The sequence below is a fragment of the Serinus canaria genome, chromosome 15, assembly GCF_022539315.1.
Source record: "Serinus canaria isolate serCan28SL12 chromosome 15, serCan2020, whole genome shotgun sequence".
Lineage (NCBI taxonomy): Eukaryota > Metazoa > Chordata > Aves > Passeriformes > Fringillidae > Serinus > Serinus canaria.
This window is the reverse complement of record NC_066329.1, coordinates 7,471,315-7,493,559: the sequence shown is the minus strand read 5'-3', so window position 1 is coordinate 7,493,559 and position 22,245 is coordinate 7,471,315. Positions and strand designations below refer to the sequence as shown.

Below are 22,245 nucleotides of genomic sequence, written 5' to 3'. Positions count from 1 at the left end.
CAGGAGGAAATCTGGACAAAATGACCAAACAGATCTATTCCTTCTTTCACATTCATGACACTAAACCATGTGCATTCTCATGGACCATTTCCACATTTGGAGGTTGTCACTGCTGGCTTGCAGAGTCCCCTCTTGTTGACCCAGTGAATTCTGTAGGGTGGTGCCAGTTACAGAAACCCACCAGGCCATCCCCATCAGCAGCTGGCTGAAGGAGAAAATTCCCATTGGGCACCAAGGCTACAGAACACACTGACCACTTCTGTCAGCATAACAGACACCAAGAGATTTACTGCTGCCCCCAGCTGTAAATCTTTCTGAGCTCCAGCCAGCAAGATGTGCATGTCCTGAAACGTTCACTGCTCAAGTTATCTTTCCATCATTTGTGCTGTGAAAATACAGCTTTTCAATTTCAGAGCCTGAAAGAGATTGCACTCCAAAACTCTTTAAGTAAACACTTGCTCCTGGGATCGTGATCTCATTCAAACTAAAAAAATGTACCAGAATTTATGATGTATTTTAATTACTATTCTTGGTACCACTCATTAAATTAGAAATTGATTGCCAGTTTCACAGTTTCCTTGTTAGATGACAAAGTGCTTATCAAGGTGAAGCAATGCAAAACTGTTACTATATATTCCATGATTTGGGATGATAAAAAGGCATGCTTTTTGTTGTGGTACTCGTGTTACAGTGGTTGTTATAATGGATCACTGATTGTCTTTTTTGTTTAAAGTTTGCTTTCCCCATCCAAGTAAGAGCACACCATAAATTTGTATAAGAGAGGATCTGGCTTTGTCTGGTTTATGCTAGCAATGTAAAAGGCATTACTGCAGCCATCAGAAGTGTGTTTCATTGAACTGTGAACATCATAAACAGCTATCCTAAAGATTTAAGAGGATGATGCAAAAGATCCCTATACATAAAGGTGTTTCTCAAAATCTTTTTTTCTCTCTCTAATCCACAGTGTGACAGCGAGAGCGATATTGACGATAAGGTAAGACTGAATTTTCTTATTTCATATGCTTGGAAATTCCCTGATAGTCAAAATAAGAATGAATTTGAAAATAACATTTTCCTCCAGTCTTCATGTCAAATTTAAAAATATCTACAATTGAATGAAAAAGCATCAGATCAGCTACTCTGTGATCTTCTCTAGCTTCTATTTAGAGGAAAGAGAGTCCTGTTAACATAATAGTCTTTATTGATTATTATGTGAGCATTTTGTGAGACCTGAGTTACAGCATTAGTGCTGTTTCAGAGGAAGTTTCCACTGATAACTTGTCAGGAGCCAATATTTTATATATAGTAACCTTTGAAGATGTCAGCTTTGTAATCAGTTAGAAGATGGGACCTGCCCTCCCAAGGCAGTGTGGTAACTGTCAAGGAGTGTTTTGTCATGTTGCATGCATATTTATCACAGAGCAATGATTTTTCTGACCTTCTTTTGAATACAGAGGTTGGTCATTGAAAGGTTGTAGTTTGTGTGTAGGGATTTCTTGTTCACCTCTGCAAGGAAAACAGACAAGTCCCACTGTGTAGCATCAGTGGCACCATGCTTTTGAACATCAAATAGATAAAAGACTTGAGTATTCCATGCCAGCTCCTGGCAGATCAGACCTGTCAGTCTCAGGTCAGCTCTTCATCAAACCTTTATTATATTTTGGCTGTCCAGTCTCTTGCATTCATTGCTGAGAAGCTGAGGCACAGAGTTTTCTCCTGGATCAGCATTACACAAGTACAGGCTGACTTCAGGTAGCCCTGTGTCCTCAGCAGCACACCCAGCTGCATCAGAGGTTACCATGAGTTCAAGAGACTTCTCTGAAAGCTTTTTGTTAGTACTGTTAGAGCTCTAGAAACATTAGGGTTTCTTCAACTTCTTCTTTTGAAAATAACATGAGATACTAAATATTCTTGGAGTATGGCAAGCTGTGTTTTAAGACGACAGCTTGATTGAAGAGAAACATTTCAATCGTGTGTTGAATGAAAGATACTGTACAGATTTTATTTGAAATTATTTTAAATTTATATGAGTATATATGTATAAAGTCTCTTGCTGAAACCACCCCTCTCCCCAGGTTCTCTTTCTTACAAGGTTACACAGCAGCAGAGCTGACAGCAGGGGTGGTGAGGGTGAAATATTGTTCCCTAAAAGCTTAGATACCATGGGGTTAAAACGTTTCTCAGACTGCCCAATCAAAGGAAGTAAAAGCAATCACTTAGAAAACTGTTTAAAGATCTGCCAGTCAAACCTCAGATGAAGTTGTAAGTGACATGTAGTTTTATTATACAGCTATGCTATTAATGATTATCTAAATTACACTGGTAGACCCAGCTAGCGGCGTTACATCTGAGACTGACGTTTGTTAGATTAGGTTTGACTTCACCTTGTAGAGAAGAAATTGAAATCTGAACAACATTGATTAGCTTTCAGAATGTGGGATCTGAGGTTACCTTCAGAGGAAGCTGCATTGTGTTTGGCTGGTAACTTGCTGTCCTTTGCAGCAAATGAAAGGCTATTATAGTGTTCCTTACCATTAATATGACATTTCTTTACATTTCTGTAACTGTAATTTGACTTTCTAGGCTCACCTATTTCCCAGCTACCTTCTCCTTAAGGTGACTCTGCCTTAATAATAACATTTCTTTTCTTCATAAGGAGAGCAGCACAAGACCATCATCTTTCCATCTCTAGCCTGATCTGCAGAGATGTGAAACACGACACAGTCCTATTAAATAGGTTAGGTCTCTGGAATTAAGTGGGGTTGTTTTCCTTATCAGCAAAGATGTGGGCACATGCACATAAACTCACCAGGTTTGAAGTGAAGATGCTTCAAACCTTTCATGGGGATAATGTAAGTGCAACATTGCCTTCCAGTTGTGGAGCACAGGGGCAGCCTGACTCGCTCTGTTGATACCTGACATTCTGCACTCCCCTGGAGACTCACTCAGTGTTTGTCTAAAACTTTAGCTGACTGATTCAACCAAGAGCTGTAAAAATTTTGGTGTGACTGTCCTGAGGGACTACACTCATTTTCCTGCTCCATGTGATGGCAAAATGTGTCTCCTGCTAGTGCTGCAGGCTGCTGCAGCCAGGTGGAGGATTCAGCACAGTGCCTGGCCCAGCACCAGCCTTCCCAAATTACGTGATGGGTCGGCTTCTTTCCCCACTGCTGCAGAGCAATGCTGCCTGGTCAGCAAGAACCAGCTTTTTCAAGGTACACCTACACATGCTGGCACTAAGGAAGGGCAGGGCAGGAATTACTAATGTACTTTTGATTTGCATAACATTTTTTGTTAGTCATAAACAGCGGGTCAGTGTTGCCTGCTTAGAACTCACGAGGAAGGCAGACAAAAAAAGTTCCTGTTCAAGCACAAACTGAGTCAGCGACTGAGCTAGAAGCAAAACTGAAATTTTCCACCTCCTACTTCTCTCTCTGTACCATGCTAGTAATTATCCACTATTTATTTTGTTCATAGGTGTATGGGCTATTGAGCTCCTAATGTTTTCAAACATAGATGTTAGGGTAAAATTAAGGTTTTACCTTCACTGCATTGTAAAATATAAACACCCTCCTGATGGTTTGGTGTTTTTCCTTGTGCAGGGCTCCAGGGGAGAAAAGCAATTGAGCATAGTCAGTCACATGTACAGTGTGTCAGAAAGAGGAGCCATTACTTTAGTGCAAGGTACAGTTTCACAGCAGATTGTGAGTGTTTGCAAACATTGCGCTGCTGTTTTTAATAATTGGAGAAGAGGAGCTCAAGGCAGGGGACTTGTCAGTCCCATCTACTTTCTGAGAACTGTCTCTGGCCAAGTATAGCCTTTCACTTCTGCATCACTGCTGAAATCTCAGAGGAAGTAAGTGGGATGATACTTTCTCACACCTATCATTCTGTCACCATGTGCTTCTCACAGACCTGTTTGAGATACCCAAACTAATAAAGTGAGCTGTCCAGCCATTTAACCAAGCGAGAAACTTAGCAAATCATGCGTTCCCCGAGATGGAAATGCAAATCCTGTTTCTGTGCTCTGTGCTCAGTGAAGGACACTGGGCTGGGCTCTGCGGCTGCGAGGAGGATTGCAGTGTTGTTTGCTGAAGCTGTGGAAGTGATACTGTGCTTTTTGAGAGGGAGGAGGGAGAGAAGGGGAGTCAGTCTGATACTTGTATTACACTGTCTCTTCTCTGTGCACTAGCTGGGATGTGAAGCTCACGGTCCATAAACATTGTTACTGAAAATATATACTTCCTTTAATAGCAACAACAGCATTAACAGATAGCAATTACCCTTCATTTTCAGGAACTATAAAGTCTCCATTAATTCAAGATTTATGTAGTTATAGCATTTAGCACAGGAATAACACCACAGAGAATTGGTTTATACACATGTAATGAGAGAGCTTATGGCATACTTTAGTGAACATTAACATAATAGAGTAATATAAACCATCAACAGTTCCACTTATTGTCTCTTACCTGCTTTAGCATCACTGTGAAAAGTGGCTAGCAGCTTGGTAATGTGCTCTGTTAAATGGTGTTCTGCAGAAAGCCAAAAGTCAACTTGTGTAAAACAAGGGAATGAGTAATCTCTGCTCGTTACTCCAAAATGTTGCTCTCATTTTTTTAATAACAGTGTTCAAGATTGCATTAAAAAGGCGCCTGTTTCTTTCTTTAAAAAGTGTTCATGTTCTTTCAGTCTTGGACTTCTGTCTGCTCTGTGTGAAATTGTGGGTTGTCAGCTTAATTACACGGCCCTGCCATGTAAGTGAGCTCTCCAAATCAGGGGTTAGATATCAAGCATTCTTCATTAAATGTGGTGCTAAGTAAGATGTGCAACAACTGGAACTGCATTTCTAAATTCAGTCAGTATTTACTGTATATTCATTCTATAGTTTGTGTTTAAGCTATAGCAAGCAACTTCTGAGACAGGCAAAGTTAAATCCAAGGTGGAGACAAAAACTTTTGAAGTAATTTTTTTCTCACGACTTTCTGCAGCAGCCCAGTGAGTTCCTTAGGCTGTGCTCGTGGCAAAGTGAATCAGCCTTGCCATGCTGTACTTTGCTAATCCAGCATCCCAGGAGGTGCTGGAAGTTGGCAGGTGCAGTTTAGCCTGGGATAGATGGGAGGGGAGCAGCACGGTGGGGCTGTGATCCCTCCTCCTGGGGCTGGGTTCCCATCCTGCTGCGTGCTGTAGAAACACAGAACAGCTCATGGCTTAAGGATGAGATGAGGGAGAAGGGACCCAGGTGAGTGGGTCAACAGCAGCACTGTTTCAGTATGCCAGCAGCCTCATTGTTGCCCAGCTCTGATTTTGTAGGCATTAATCTAAAGGGGGTGTTTGTAGGTATTAATGTTTTAGGAGGCATTTGAGAGGGAAAGTCAGGCAGCTTTAGGGCCATGAATGGGAAGCTATTCTCTGTAGCAAAAGGCACAGTGGCAAGTAGTGAGGAGGTGCTTATTTGAAAGTTTACCAAGGGGGTGATTGAACCAGACCAGTGAGAGATGGAAGTTTGCAGCAATGCTGAATGCCAGTGTTGGGAAGAAGATGTAAGCTGTGAAAGAGTCAAAACACAAAGAGTGATAGTTTGCCATTCAAGAAGTGAGAAGCTGTGTAGGAAGCAAAGCCACAGACTAGGAAAATTATCTTGCAGCAACTTTTCCTTGGCACAAGGACACAGTTGCATCTGCTGTCACCAAAGGAAAGACAAAATGGTAAAGGAAGGGTGATGTAGCTTGACCAAAAATGAAGCTGTGTGGATAAACAGAGGATGCTCATTATGTTTTAGAGAACAAGAATACAGAGGACTTAAAACACAGGTTGAATATTTTGATGTCAGGAGTATTGTGAGTCAAAGAGAGTGCTGAGAACTGTGGGCTTGAGTGAGAGATGGAGGTGATAAGAGTGGAAGCAATGAGAAGAATAAACTGTATGGAAGATCTGGGGGATGAAATTATCACTGTTGTTTCAGCTGTGTTGACCTTGAAAGGATATCCACAAGCCCACAGGAAAAATCATAGTTCAGGCAGCAGGAGAAAGGGATGCAATAATGAAGAAAGGCCTGGGAGTTGCTCTAGCAGGAATGGTCACTCTGTGTGTGAGATTACCCAGCAATAAGAAAAGCCCCCTCCAGTGCTATTGCTGAAGGCTTCTCTTCCTCTGCTCATTACATCTTATCTGGCAATGGAAAAGGTGGGTTCCATCTGATGTGTTTTTGGGAGGCTGGAAGTTTAGTTCCCACTTCAGGTAATCTGTTATTTGCTGGTTTTGAAGCCTACCCAGACCAAGATCCCCAGACTGGTTTTGTCCATCATTTGATTGTCCTTTTCTCTGAGAAATTAAACTTGGTTCTTTCCCAGAAATTGAGATTCATACTGGTTGCAGCAGAAGGGAAAGATCAAACATGGGATTGAACTGAGGGCTTTCACATGGCAGTATTTGCTCTGCTGTTAGCATTGCACTTCAGCCTGTGACAGTTCTCAGCTGGGCTAATAGTGAGACATCTCCATTTGCCAGTTACTTCCCAGCTGGGTTCTCAGACAGAGCTGGAGTGGTTTTTACCATAGGATGCTCTGGCTTATGGACAGCAGTGCTGAATGTCCTTGTGGAAGTGTGTGCTGGGCTCTGCTGCAGGCTTGCCATCCTGCAGTAGTGTTGCACACATGCATGTGCATGCACATACATGCACAGAATCAGGGCTACTGCTGAGGTTTATTTCTTACAGACAGAAAACCCAGTGATACAGAGTGAAAAATAGTGAGAAAGCCCTCTCCCATACAGTAATAACTGGGCAAAGACTGTTACTTCTCCTAATGGAAGAAAGCCTCTGTTTTACAGACAATCTGTGTGTTGTTATTAAAAACAGATCTGCTTTTTAAACAATATCAAAATATTGAATTTAAAATAACCTTGTAGCCCTTGAAAGATTTGGGTGCTATAAACAGGCAAATGTAATCTTGTTGCCAGTACAGGAAGACAAAAATTCACCACTCAGTGAATTTGTTTTATTTCAACATTATCCATGAATAGATTTACCAGAAAAATAGCATCCTCTAAGCCCACTGCATACCCAGTTGCTCTTTGGGAAATGCCAGATGGGGGAGAGGCTTGGCATGCCCTGTGCTTCCATCCTTCCACCCACCATGTGCAGGGAGCAGACACCGAGGTTCCCACTGAGACTTGGGGCAGCTGAGTTAAGCCCTGCAAGTCCTTCCAGAGGGAGAGGAGCCTTCCAAGTTGTGCTTCTCAACTACAGCTCTAGTAAATATTATTAGTAATAATAGCCCTTCTTGACCTTTATATTTAAATAAAGCAAGAATGCAGTTAAAAAATGAAAGAGAGTCAAAGCTTCAGCGCCAATGTGCTCCCCTCCTACTGAGATTTTGTGTTTTTTTCTTATCCAGACAAAACCTCAAATTTTAAGTGCATTAGTCTGTATATAACAAGCTGAGTCATCAGAGTCTGTGGTGCCCACACTCATTCTTGAAAATGTAGAAAAGAGTTTTCAGAGCAAACAATGAGAAGAGCCTTCTGCTTTGCCGAAAAAAAAAAATCCATCATCAATTCACATAAAAGGCTTGACGAGATCTTATGTGGAGCTCTTGGGCACAACAGGATAATACCAGTTCTGTTGCTGGCAGTCAGCATGTCCCTGGCTCCCTGCTTTCTCCATTGTTTAACATCTCCCTGTTCCAGCTCCCCATCCAGGAGCATTTTCTTATCTTACCAGGGACCCTGTGAAGAAACGTTTCAGATGTCAGGCAGCAGAGAAGAGAGCAGTTGTGTACAGCTGTCTGCCCACATCAAGAAAAACCATTATAACATTGTAAGGTAGCCTGAGTCCAAAGGGCTACCTGTGCAATAGCAGGAGCTCCTTGGGAGGTGATAGAACATAACAGAGTAGGCAGGTGATAGGAATTGGCAACTGAGTTAGGCAATTCAATTAATTAAATCGAATGAAATAATTAACCGTGAAGATGCCAAGGAGATGAGAATCCTGGAGGATGCATGCTCCAACAGCCACAACTGCAGGCCCTCATTTGGCTTGCAGAGTTTCTCATTCCTGTATTCCAAAATCATTTGCCAGTTTAGGTAACACAGAAGGGCACAGTGTGCAGCACCATGTCCCCTGGGCAGGAATAGAGGACACAGCTCACATGGGCTCTGCTCCTGCCCTGGCTGCACCTGGAGGGGGAAAATGAACCTTCCTCTGCCCTGCCCACCCTTGATCCTCAGAGCACATTTTCTGCAAACATGGTACTTTCCCCTCAGCACAAAATTCAAGTCAGGATGTCACTTCTGATCCATATTAGTCATTATTAGTTTCTCTGTGTGTACTGTAAAGACTGTGTAATTCTAGTTAATACTTCATACTTTTTAACGTTTCCTGATGGTCTTTAATACTGAGTTCTACCCAGCTGCATTTTTCTTGAGAAGAAAAATGCTCTCCAAATGACTCACATTTGGTTTTGTATGGCTCTTGGTCTTCCAAAGTTTCTGCATTTTCATGAGTTTGCTGTAGTTTTGTTTAATACCTGGGTGACTGTCTGAGGAATGTACATTCAGTCAAAGCTGTGCATAAGTTCAAAACAGAGCAGTGGCTTCAATGAAGCTTTCATGAGTTCTTGTCTGCTTAAGGTGAGCTCTGCAGGTTTGCTCTGGGGCACATGGGGCAGCACAGCTCCCATCAGCTCTGTGTCTGGAGTGTCAGAAGCATCAACAGGTCTTGATTACACCCACTGATGCCATCTTCCACTCTTGGATGGTCAGACTGAAACATCTCCCATAACAGGCTCAGTTTCCAAGGTTTCCCAGCCTTTCCTTGGCCTTTGCCACACCTGTGTCAAAATTAGTTGGAGATCTTTGCCTAAATCTTTGGCAGCAGCTGACTTAATTTGTGGTTTACTACTCCTGACAGTTTATTGGGGAAGCAAAGCGTGCCTTCATCTCCAATAATAAACAGCCCACCCGCCGACACTTTGACAGACTTAATGGTTTTTTTATACAAAAATGGACAGACTTAATGTTTCAACTGTAGCGATCATCTGTCCTGATCTCCTTAATGAAATTAGATTAAGTGCACCTGGGAAAATGCTGAGACGGCACATTGCCTTCATCACCTTCCTTAATTTAAAACCAATTTGCGGGGAAAATATCCTCTGAAGCTGAGGGAGGCAGAGAGAAGGGGGAGGGAAGGGGATTTTAAAATCTATCTGGATAGCTACTGGCAGTTTTAATTCCTTTCCCTGCTGGCAATGTGAAATATTAACAGCCATAAGAACTGAGAGTTTAAAGACTTGCTAACCTTTTTTTGCCTTTCTTAGGGGAAACAGAAACAAAAAAAATATCTTTAACATCAAGATCACGTATAGGAACAAAGTCCAGAATATGCTGGGGATCAGAGCTGGGGCTGGGCAGGGAAGAGGGAAATGGCTGAAATGTGAAAGTGTCTTCTTCCAAGAGCTAGACCATGTTTTCCTAAAATATATTGTTCCTCTAGGTGTTGGTGGTGCTCACTGTCTGCTTTTACCTTGATAATGATTTAGTTGTGCTGAAAAATAATAATTGCCCACATAGCTGTGAAATCAGCTGCAATATGTGCAATATGATGTGGCCTGAAAACGACTGAGAATGTTCCTTTGGCTCATTCTGAGGAGAGCAAGAAATGAAACATGTCTTTTTAATTAAAAAGAAAACGTTGCAAAGAATAACAATAACTTTTCTTTTTCTCCACGAAGGATGATTCCTGTTCTCTCACTGACTGCACTGGTTGGAGACACGCTAGCAGTTAGCTCAAGGTTTTGCAGTGCTGAGGTGGAGAGAGCACAGTAGTCTGGGATAGGCTGGAAAGTCTCTTCATAGCAGAATTTTAAATGCTTACAGCCTTTGTTACTTGAACTGTTACAGTCCAAGCTCAGCAGTTGATTTATCCATCTCCTGTCTCTGATTTCAGTATTGCAGGAAGAGGAAAATTCACACTAGGGATGGGCATTTTCTGCTGTTGGAGTTGGTTTTCTTTATTTGCTTAGAATTGGCTTTGTTCTTGGTGAAATCTTTCAGGTTTCTTTCTGCCCAGGTTGGGCAGAGATGTCCACCTTGTGTCTGGCTGCTCTCAGGATCACTGTGAAGCCACACCAAAAAGGGAAGCCCCGTCTAAGCCAGTGCTCTAGAAGCACTGGGTAAATGTCTGGTAACAGGCTGGGGTTTTGTTGAGGTAATTGATGCACAGTCACTCCTGTTCCTCCAGCTGCTGCTGATCACCCCTCAGGACCTCAGTCATGGTGACCTGTGAAGAAAAAGTCACTCAGAACAACCATGCTGAAAGTCTCAGCTAAATTACATTAATTAGTAGAGGTGGGGCCCCCATTTTCAAAAGTGCTCCTCACCCTAATCATAGTCAGCAGTGTCTGTGGATGCTCTGTGCATCCCAAAATCTGTTCAGCCATCTTCATCCACTTGACTGGTCTATCAGTGGGACTCCTCATCTAAGTAGGAGTTTGTATGAGTAGCCCAATTGCTGTCAATGAATAATTTAAATGATTTAAGCCTCAGACGTGCTTCTTAATAATGAGGGAAATCAGCCCCATATGTCCTTGTCCATAAATACTAGAAGATGGGGACAAGTCACTTTTAAATGGGATTCATTTATTTTTAAATGGAATCATGATAAGTGTTTTAAAGGTAATCAAGCATGTGTCGCTATCCTGAATGTTATAAATATAAAAGAATATTAGCCTAAAATTGAAGGGGATCCCATTCATATATAAACTCAATTAAGGTATCATGCAAGGATAAAAGCACAGAGTAACCTTTGGTAACCAATGAAGATTTTAAGGTGTCTGTTCTTTTTATTAATTGCCACAGAGGTGGCTGAAGTGACCAACATGTGCTATACATGTCACTATGTATTATGGACACTCAGATCCCAGTTACTGAGTGACTGTAGCCACTTTCACCCCTTTAAATTTGTAGATAACCTCACCCTGCCTGCAGAAGGTGAAGCTGAAAGAAGTAAGATTTTTTTGTACTGTGATTATTGAGCTTGTTCCCATAAAACAACATCTATCCTACCAAAAAGGTCTCCTTCCTATCCTTGTATTTTTAGTCTCCCTTTTCTTTTGTGAAACATGAGTTTCTTGTCCTTTTCCCATCTCTCAGTTTTTGTCTGACAGCATCAGTGGCACCTCCTCTGCTCTGCCTGTGCTGTTGGCCCTGGGCTGTGAGCTGCCAATCTCTTGCTGTTGGTTTTCTCTGTGAGACAGGCTGCCTTCAAGGACTAATCTGTGGCTCTTCCCCACAAAACCTAAAAAATGTTACATATAGGATGGTATGCAGTTAGCAATTGTATTTATGGCGAGTGTTGCATTTTAGGATCCATAAGAGAGAATCCATATTGAGACACAGGCAAGGGGAGAAGTATGCCTGCCAGTTATTTTTAGTAGCACTGTAAAGTCAATTAGAGCCAAAGCAGATGTGTATTAGAAGTTAATTCATATTAAGAATAGCACTGCACTAGCTACCACTTTCATCTGGAAGCAGGTGCAAGTCTGTCTGTGCTACTTGCTTTTAATGTGATCTAGTGCAAAAAAAAAAAAGGATCTTTTAAAGCCATCTTATTAGCTTCAAAAGTTATTATATCCCACCTTCTTAGTCTGTATGATCACTGGTGTTGAATTGGTTTGTCAGTGCTGCCAGTTTGCATTGCCATGGATGTAAAGGAGGTAGGAGGAAGAACAGTTCTTTCCTGGGCAATCTTGCAGTTTCCAGCTACAGTTCTTGACTGTTCAGCTGGTGGATATATTTGGTAAAGTAGCAGTGCTTGAAAACATTTCAAACAGGCCTGTAAGCCCCAGTGATCATTAAATCCATTCTGTCTCACAATTTCAAACTTTCTTCTCCCTCCCTACCCTGTCTCCCTTTTGCCTTCCCTCTGCCTTGTGGTCCTTTCAAGTAAATGTTGTCCAAGGCAGATAAACAACACAAAAAGGATTGAATGGAGGTAGGAAAGGTGATGTTGTTACCTCTCAGTGTAGTTACTCTTCTTCCCTCTGTTCAGCAGAATGACTGAGCAATGCTCATCATGTACCTAAGTCTCCTCTGCATCAGTTTAAATACTTGGAGAGCTGTGAGAAGTGGATTAAGCCTGTGCCCTAGTGCCCTGCTAAAACCAGATCTCGTTTTTCACTCCCTCCCAAGCACACACAGCCCAGGGGCGCTGGGATCTGCTTGGAGCAGCACAAGAGCCATTTCTTGTGGCTGAGTGCTGAAACTTGCTGTTCTCTGACCTTCAGCTGTGGCTGTCTCAGGCTTGTACCTTAGGCACAATTCCCATTCAGCATGCCATTGTAAAGAGCAAACATTGGGGGGGCAGAATAACTCTGTGGTGAGAACTGGATAATGCAGTTCAAGTCCATGGCCTAATTCCTCTGATGATGTTGTTTAAAACATTATTTTCTCATTGCCCTTTGTGAGCTGAGCTTCAGAGCTCTCCATTAAAAATAACAGCAGTGACTTGAATTAATTGGTTAGAAAACATTTCTTCTCTCAGCCATGTTCCACAACAAAACCTGAGGAAGCCAAGAAAAATGCTGGCCCAGATTTGGAAGAAGTTTTGTTTAGAGGCCTGAAGCCTACACGTTGCTCTGCAGACAAACACACACATCCCTGGCTCTGCTGGAACTGCCTTGGGTTTACAGGAAAAGAAGCCAGCTCGGCTGCAGGGCTCAAAAACAGTTGCTTGCCAGATTCTGATTTATTTGACAGCCTCCATAATAAAGTAACTATTTGTCTAACTCTTCCTGATTAGTCTGAAGAGGTTCTGCCAATCTGAAGAGGATTGACTAGTCAGGAAACTGCTGGTATTTCGGCTTTTTTTTTTTTTTTCTTTAAGGGCTGTGATATTATTTGCAATAATTTCTCCTTTATTAAGTTTGGCATTTCAGAATTATTCACTGCTGCAATGTGAACATTTTCCACATCAACAATAAGTCTATTACGGAGAAATTTACAAAAACAAAATGACTTCATATTGCTTGCAGATGTATTCTGTAAAAGTAATTGTTTTTCACTAGATTTTAATGTTTCTAGGCCTTTGTAAACATAATGCCTAAATACTTTTATTCAATAAACGAGACCCATTCAGTAATTGCTTGCACATTTGAAGTCCAGTAAATAAGGAGCAGATTTCGACCAAAATCTGTGTATCATTTAAGCTGCTTAGGTCACAGCCCTAGGGCAGAAAAGAACTGGTGAGAAACTTGTGTTTTCAGAAGTGGAGAACTGTGACTTCAGAAACCAAGACAAATAAGCCCCATTTCTCTTTAATTAGTGGATTCCTGCTTTCTTTATTCTTCGTTCAGTAAGGCTGGGAATTCAAAGGAGGCTGGAGATGTTAAGCATTCTGTTCTCTGGACTTTCTTTATAGTCTAGGGATACCAAAGTCCTTGAGGCTCCATTGGAAATCCCATCACACACATCCATATTTCTTTCCTTGAATGCATTGTTTTCAGATGGGAAGCACCATTGTGCATAGACAGAGCATACATGCATGTGGAATGGAAACTGTGGCTGATGTCACCAACTCTGTGCCTTGGTTTTATGTGTATTAGGTTTAGTATGTACTAGTTTTTAAAAGCCAGAAGTGTGGGAGACCTCATTGAAGCCAGGAGAACCTCTAGGAAGCATCTTGTTGTCTTCAATTTGGGCAGAATGTCAAAACTTAAAACAAAAAAGGCAGTGCATGAATAACTGGATATTGCTTGTCATGCAAGAAAAATAACTTACAGAGCAAAGTAGAATCCAGAAATAAAAACAAAAACAAACAAATACCACATGTATTGTAATTTTTGTGTGAGACAAGTTTGGTGGAGTCCTTAAATCAAACAGCTTACAGACTGCATTGATGAGCTCTCATCGTGCCTGAGGAAAGTAATACCCAGTGAAGTATTTTCTGTGGTGGCTTGTTTTCCTCTGCAGATATTTTACAAGGCACGGGGACCTTTTAATGGAATCAAGGAGGGAGAAGGTCTAAAAGACAAGTGTAGTTTTTCCTTGGACCTTTTACCTTCTGTTCTCCAGACACTGTATTCTCATGGGTGAATCTCTGGCTTGTTCAAAGGCAGCAATAAAATCCTGTTTCATTTAAGTATGACCAAGATTTCAGCTAGTCTCAGCAAGAATGCACCTCACTGTCCCTTGGGCCATCATGTTTTTTAACGTGGGTGCACAGGTAAGCAGTAGGAAAGCTGGCTTTTCTCAGGTGTGTGCAGGAAATGAGCAGTCATCTCTCATGGCACTGGGGATGTGGGGTGCAGCAGGTCACACTGACCCCATTCCAGGTGACAAGTCATGAAAAAGACTTGGCCTTTGAGAAAAACTGGCTTTGTATGTATCAGCCCTAAATCTTCAGCTCCTGTGTATGGCAGGGTGTTTCCCTGCCATCACAGGTCATTCCCAGCCAGCTCACTCCATGTCTGATTCCCTCTCCTTTCCCCCCTCCTATCCAAAGAACAACAACCCTGAAGCCCCATAAAGCTTTGCAGCTGTTTTCACACATAATTAAATTGTCCTGGGTGATCCTTGCCCGTGGCTCTCTTACGGTGCTGCGGGAATTGCCTTGAAGCCACCGTCGGGATTTGATTGCTGGGATTCCTGTCCACATCAGCTGCTCCACCAAGGCTCTCTGATGTTTCCAGGGCTCAGTAAAGCTTCACACAGGGAAGAGACATCTCTTGTTCCTCATAGCAGCTGCACAGGGTGAAGGAGACACAGAGCAGGGAGAGGAGCTTTAGGCTCCGTGGCTGTGGCTTGGATGTTGCCTGTGAACCCTCCCTGACAGACCTCTGGACAGGCTGCTGTGATCTATTCTGTCTAGAAGCTCCCTTAGTGCTTTTGAATTAATCATTTTCACTTAGCCAGAGGTGTGTACCTGCTCTTCCACCTGCTTATCTTCCTCTCCTATGCCTCTAACTTCTGCTTCTTCCTTTGTCAGATATTTCATGTTGAAGCATAGTGTGAAAAACATTGAATCAAAGGAAATAAAGGGCGATTTGAAGTGACCCTTGAGCGTCAAGAACTGCAGTTTTCTTCTGGAGTTTGCAGAGGCTGTAGCATTTTTCAGAGCAGGAGTGAGCTGGAAAGTATCCTGTCCTTCAGAAAAGTCAGGAAAATCAGTGTAACAAACAGTGTACCAAAGCCTTTTTTCCTCACTGGGTAGTCTCTCCAGGGAATTACATATGCTGAGTATTGCCATGATACATGCTCTTTATTATGTCTCTCAGCACACAGCACCACTGCTGAAAGTACTTCCATTCACTTGTTATCTAATCTCTGTCATCAGAGGTCAATGGATACAGCCCAAGGTCCTCCCTTGGCTTATTTCCAAGCACAATCCCTGCATCCCTTGAAAAAGCCTGTTTCAAATGGAGTATAAGCAGGGACTTGCCTCACATTCTGGCCAGGAATCCAGTGCCACTTTCCTGGGTCCTGACAGTCAGTCATGCAGCTTTGTCACTCATTTCCAAAGATATCTCTCTTGGTGGTGCTGGAAATACCCTGTGTGCTGTATCAAAGCCCCCAGGAGCTCTGGCCCAGGACCACATCCTCACTAGGGCACTTAGGTCACAAAAAGGCTGTTCCCCCTGCAGGTAGCTCATGGAGCAGGGAGAAGGCAGAGTGTGCATGGGCTCTGAAGAGGTCCCATAAGCCAGCAAGGTGAGCAGTGGCTCTGTCAGACGGCCCTAACAGCTGGCCATGGCATTGCCATCAGGGTGATTTTGAGGATGATAAGGAGGCAGGTCTGGAGGAGTCAGTGGGAAGCTCCTCCCAGCTGCAAGGAAGAGAGCATGGTCCAAGAGGTGGGTGCAGGAGACTGGTCTCAACCTGTTCCCACTGTGGTTGGGCTCTCCAGAGACCTGGAAAATGATGAGAGGAGATGCAGAGGAGGTGCAATGTTTTGTGCAGTAGCTGTGTTTTGTAACAGCCTCTGTCATTAGAGGAAGAGAAGCTTGTGTCCTGAGGAAAACCCAGCTTGACAGGCTGTCCTGCAGCCTGACTAGACATTTATGCATGAAGGGAGGTCACATTTAGTAATTGGATTACCTAATAAATACTTGGATGTGGGCCTGTTACAGACAGGGAAGGCTTGCAGAGCACTCCCTCTTCTTTAATTGTAGCTTTAGCCTGCTGGTAGGAACTGGGAGGTGTTGGGAAATGACACAATAGCAGTTTCAGGAGCATTGCCCATGAATCACTGTCTGAGTACATCCTCTGCTCCAGTCTGTGTCATGCAACAAGGGGGTTTTATGACTATTTTGTTTGTTCCTATGATTTATTCCTAGCATTCTTCTGAAGCTCCCAAGGCAAGGTAAAAGATGCTTGTCTCTCAGTGTGTTCTTGTAAGTCTAAAGTTCAGGGTTATTTTCTAAAGGCAGAATGAGCATGGAAAATCTTGTCCAATCTCTGCAAATTTTTTTTCCTTGAAACAGCATTTGTCTCTGTCATGTGCAGCTGACTTCATTCTCTGCTCAAAGCTTCTCACTGGTAAGCTTTGCTGTCATTCTGGATACACAAATTATCCTTGTTTATTTTGGAATAGCTTTGGAGACTTGTTCTCTTCATTCTGCTCGAAGTCACAGAACACAGAGGTCTCTTCCACCCTCCTGTAAACAGGATGGGAAGGAAAGCCAGATGTCAAGGTTATCCTACAATTTATACCATGAAGCCCTGCTTTTACATGCTTACAATCTGCCCAGACTTTGTCATTGTATATTTCCAAATTGAGTGTCTTCTTCAGACAGAATTATTTGGGTGAATTTCAGCTGAAACACTTCAGCAGAGTGAGATCTTCCACTTAGTTCTCCTTGCTGCCAGCAAAGATCTGGAGCAGTGAATATGGTAGATGGCAAAAGCACATCCGTTTACACTTACAGCTTTTCCTGTTGGCATCCAGCAGTGTGGAAGAAGATGACAGGTGCTGCAGGCTGGAGGTGTGGGCCTGATGTGGTGCTGGGGAACCAGAGCCTCTGAAGGGATTGCTGAGGAAATGTGGGAGCCAGATTTTGAAAACAAAACACAACTAAAGCATGTGTGCAAAAGGGAGCTAAACTAAGATTGCATGGACAACCTAAAGTATTTTTTTCCCCAGATTTTTTGAAATGCTTTACTTTACATCTTTAAACATTTGCTTTTTTCATGCCTGGTTTTATGGTACTTGAAATAAGTGAGACTATATAAAAAGCAGTGTTACATTTTGTATGAGCTAGAGAGCATCCTAAAGTGAGAAGCAAGAAAGTGTTTATCAAATGCCTGTGTGTGTTGTTGGGGGCAAACAGATGTTCTTGATGTGAAACTTGGATAGGAACACAAGTTTAGCAGATCCTTCTCTCATCTTTTGCTGCTGCTTTTAGGGATGTATCAGCCTTCCAGAGATCAGGTTCTGCAGATGGTACAAACCATTGTTTTTTCTTAACAAGGTTTACCGTGCTCGTCCCTGATTGTAAACCTTTATTTCTTGTAATTTAAACAAATGGTGCATTTCAGAAGTGACTCAGTTCCTTAAAATAAAGATGAATTTCTGCTAGCTGACTAGATGGAGGCCTGGCTCATCTGTACAGCTGCCTTTCCCAAAGCTACTACATGGCCCATAACACTGCATGCAGCTCTTCTCAGCTTTGCTTTGAGTACTTCCACCATCTCTTTCATGCCAACCTGTCTGAAAGAGTGTTTGGATAAGTTTACAAACCATCAATATTTGAGTGGATTGGCAAAAAGCAAGGCATTTTTTTCTAGAACTGACACTGCTTTCCAGAAGAGCAGGCATGTTTGAGATGTTCTCTGGCTTTGTGTCCATACCAGGTTACTCAGAAAAATTAATGCAAGTCAACTGAAATGATAAAGCCAAAAGCCAAGTGAAAGCACGTCCACATGGAGGATGCCTTTTGTGACATTTCATTACTGAGCTGATCTGTAAAGGCCTAAAGTTGTTTTGAGTTGTAGAACTATTTTAACTAATCTGCCTTGTCTTTGAGCCTTTGCTTGCCTTTCTTTGCCATACCTGTATTTTGGGTATCATAACACTTGTCTGATGCTCAGAAAGTTCTGAGCATTACCTCTAGTTAACATTCATTCTTCCTTCTAACCTGTCTTACTTGCTGCCTGATGACCCATTAGGCAATTGTTTTTAATTAGCAAGTTAACTACTAGTTTGCAGTGCCATGATTTAAAAAAAAACCCAAACTAAACAAAACACTTAGCTTCTTGAAAGTGTGGGTTAAGTTATTTACAATACTTCTTGTAAACTTCTTGAGTGTATTTATTAAGAATGATGAATTTTTGTAGCTAGTGACCTCCTTATCTTGTCCTGTGGTGTCTTTGGTAAACAGGGAGAAAGAAGACAATGTATGCTTCTGTTTGAAAAACCCCAAATTGAGGAAATTATTGTCTAGAACAAAGATTTCATCAGATACTTGTGGTCAGTCAGAGAGATTTGCACAGGCCTCAGACACCTGCATAAGAAGAGCTGCAAAACCTGCTGATGGAATGAATGACATGCAGGGACTCTACCAAAACTCTCCTTAGATTTCAGCATAAGTGAAAACAAATGTTCTGCTGTAAATATCCCCCAGGTGAATACATTTTTTCTCTTCACAGCTTTGAAACACGCTTCAGGCTAGAGAGGCTCCCTGGAGAGGGAATTTAGCACTCAGAGCTAAAGGTCAGGGTCAGGTCACTCTGCTCCATTTGAAATTTGGCACCTAGGTACATATGGCAACTGCATCATCCCAGGGGCTAATTTGCCAAATCAGATTGCATCCTCTTTCATTGCTGTGTGCCAAGCTCTTATGTCAGTCTACTCCCTGCAAAGCTGAATGTCGAACATCCAAGACCTTCTTGTAGCACCAGCCACTTTCAGCAGCTGAGCTCCCTTGGAAGAAAACCAGAGCACACCTTCCTGATAATAAGAACAACATTTATATGGTGGTTTTGATTTCAAAACTTTATTAAGCATCAAAGGCAAAGTTGCACTTGACCCTTGGAGGCATTTAGAAGCAGCTCTCTTCCTTGCTCATGCACAGGGGCTGTGGGATGAGTGGATGGAACTGCAGCCTCCATCGAGGCGGGTGCAGATCCTGGCTCACAGCCTCTCCTGTGAAGCCAGCACCTCCCAGCAGTTCCCCAAGAGCTGATAATCAAGGTGGATGGATGAGAGAAGGAAGCAGGGACACTGGAGAAGGTAAATGGTGAGGATTGGGGTATCCAGGAGTGTTTGTTTGGCTGAGTGCAGAATCCACGATGCTCTCGGCGTTATCATGCTTCAGTCACAGTCGGGTTATTACACAGCCCCACTTGGGATGCCCTGGTTATCTTTACACTACAAGTTCTAGCAGCTTAATATTAGGGTGATCTGGGCTAGGAGGAGATTGGCAAAAATTCCTACTGCACATACAGGTAGGCTGAGAAGCTAGGGGTTTTTTTTTCCCAGTACAGCTTTGTTTTGATAGGTTTTGTTACTGGGATGTGTGTTCCTGGCATTAATACACATAAGTTGTTAAGAGTTTCTAAACCTGGATGTCCTTTCTTCAAGACAGAAAAGAGGAGTCATGGAAGTGAAACAATGGAAGAACTGCAGTGAGTTTCTGCCAGTGATTATACTGAGATTTGGGATGGTTTTGCTCCTGCTTCTGTACCCAGGCAGCTGTAAAAGGCATCTCTGCTGTGTCAGTCATCTGGATGCTTTTGCAGAGGCTGGGGCAGGGAGGCCGCAGGGGAGGGCAGAGGAAATGCTGAGATAGAGGGGGAAACTTTGGAAAACCCAGAAGGTGCTGGAGGTTTCAGCTTGCTTCAATTAGTGGAAGTCATTGTGCACCTCCTTCCCTCACTGCCTCCCTTTGATCTTTCTTAAAGGTGTAATGCTAGAAACAGATTTAATCACGATACAGAAAAACTGGGAAATGCAGTCTGTAGCTTTTATGATTATTCCCTCAAAAGGGCCTTGGGGATTTTAGCTTTCCTTTTCTTCTGGCCTTGGAGAAAAACATGTTCATATAACCCTGCTGGTTTATCATTCCTATCAGTAACATGCCTGCTGCCAAGATCAGGCATTTCCTGATACAGAGGTTGTGCCTAAAAATTGCCAGCTCTGAGGGGCTTTTGAGGATGATGGTTGTTTTCTCTGCAGATGGGTGTGAGCAGTGGTTCTGGAGAGCACAATCCCTGCTGGATAATGGTGCACCCACCCTTTGCCCTCTGCTGAGCAGTCAGTTGCCCTGATTTGTAGTGCTCTCCAATGCCTGTGCTCTTTTTTCCTCCCCTTTTTCTACATGACGAAAGGTTCATGTGTTTAACCTTTAGAGGCATTATTGTTGGTCTTTGTTCCCCTTGCCAAGAGGATGGGGATGTTTCTGAATAATGAAGTCCAGGAGCTGGGTGGGACTTTGGACCAGAAGGTTGTGTTTATCTGCTATGGCATCCTCACCACAGTCATGCAGTTGGGAGGAAAGATAGTCTTGTATTTCAAGTGATTGAAGCCTCCTAACAGGAGATAAAAATACCTCTCAGAAAAATTGCTGGCTAAATGTCCATTGGTATTGTGCTGTGTCCAAAAGTCAGGGAAGAATTTTTAGCCTGTCAAGCTACTGAGAGCAAATGTGAGCCATGTTTTACCCTAATTCAGTAAAATAAAAGACAAGCCAAAATGTTTTGTAAAAATTAGTCTTTGATCTTTCCTAATGTGCAGCCTGTGTTAGTGGTCACAGCTGTCCAATTCTCTCAGCCTGTTTCTGTTCTCCCTGATGCCATTTTTACATTGGTGCAGTTTCAGCGGCGGCAGTGGAGCGGTTCCAGATTTATACCAGCAGTTTGGCAAACCCCAAACGTTTAAAAATCATGAGTCAGGCTCCAGAAAAGAATGTGATTTTTCTTAAAAATCATTATTTAGAACGACACATTGGACTGGGGGTATGTTTTTTAATTTTCTTTTGAATGTTTCTGCTGACAGGTGCAGTAGCTTTTCTTTAACCTATCTGTGAGGTCTGGAGGATTGGTTTGCAGTTGCCTGTGGAAGCTGTGACTCCTCCTTGAGCACAGCACTCCTGTAAAACTTGTGAACTTAGAGCTGTTAAAGCAGAACTTTAGATATTCTTCTTGCTCTCTGGGCAGCACTTGGAGGGAAGTCTCTTTTGTGGCCCATGCTCTGAACTCTAACATGTATATAAAATGTGGTAATTATTCAAAATGGTTAATAATCACAATTTTAATCAACATAATCAATATAAAAGTCATCAGTATTTTATATTAAGATCCTCAGAGTTGTCAGAATTGCATTTCAGTAAGAACAGAGTGCATTGATTCACCTCTCTGCTGGCTGATTCTTACCAAGCCTGGAGACAGAACACGAAGCATCCTACCCTGAGCAAGTTTGGTTTGAGCTTGGAGCCACGACCCCAAGCATGCAGCCAAGTGCTGGAGTTCCCAGTGAGCTGATGTTTCATGCTCCTGGCTGGATTAGTTAAACTGCTCGGCAGGAAAGGCAGTGTGTGTGTGCGCTTGCACGGATCCAAACAAAGCTTCCTCACACACACACAGGCAGCCAGCCAGCTCCTCCATTGATTGTGGCTTTGTCTTTCTGTAGCCCATGCCTGTGCCTTTTATCATTTATTTGGAAAGTTAATGAAAACAAGCTTAGTACAAGGAAAAGCACCCAGCAGAGCAGCCATCAATGCTGCAGAAGTTTCTTCTTGCCTGCTTATAATTAATGCCTCTTCCAGCAGAGAGAGGCTTAATGTGGCAAAGCCAGGCAGCATATGCATCAGTCTGCTGGAACGGTGATTATTGGTACTGGCTGGGAGGGGAGGCTGCCTTAGGTAGAAGGAAGACAGCATGTCTTACCTTGTGTCAAGGAAAGTGTAAAGACCATGATTTTTTTGAAAAATAATTTAAAAAAAATAAATATTTCAGCTATCACAATGACACCAGCAGCTCTGGGTGGTGTTGGCTGTGCTGCAGAGCTGTTCTGAAAGACCTAACGTGCACTAGAAGTCCAGTCTGGCGTGCTGGTGCACAAATGCCACTTGTGTTGCTTAAAAACGTTGAGCCAAATGTATTTTGTAAACAAAAGATGAACCCAGTATGGTATCTCTGGTTACTGTAAAGCATGGACTGACTGAACTGGAATTAAATATGCATTGAGATTAATGAGGAAAGTTGTAAGCAAAGCAGAGCAGTGATGGATGGTGATCTCCACTGAGGTGGTCA

General features: G+C 42.7%; 1 protein-coding gene across 21 annotated transcripts in view; it reads left to right on the top strand.

The window, feature by feature from the left end:
- The window catches only part of FBRSL1 (fibrosin like 1), a 505,293-nt gene that overhangs the window by 333,948 nt on the left and 149,100 nt on the right, over positions 1-22,245 (top strand). For all 21 annotated transcript variants that reach the window (XM_050980712.1, XM_050980709.1, XM_050980710.1 and 18 more), the window contains one exon: positions 965-994. In XM_050980712.1, the coding sequence (XP_050836669.1) occupies positions 965-994 (30 nt within the window). The remainder of the gene's footprint in view (positions 1-964; positions 995-22,245) is intronic.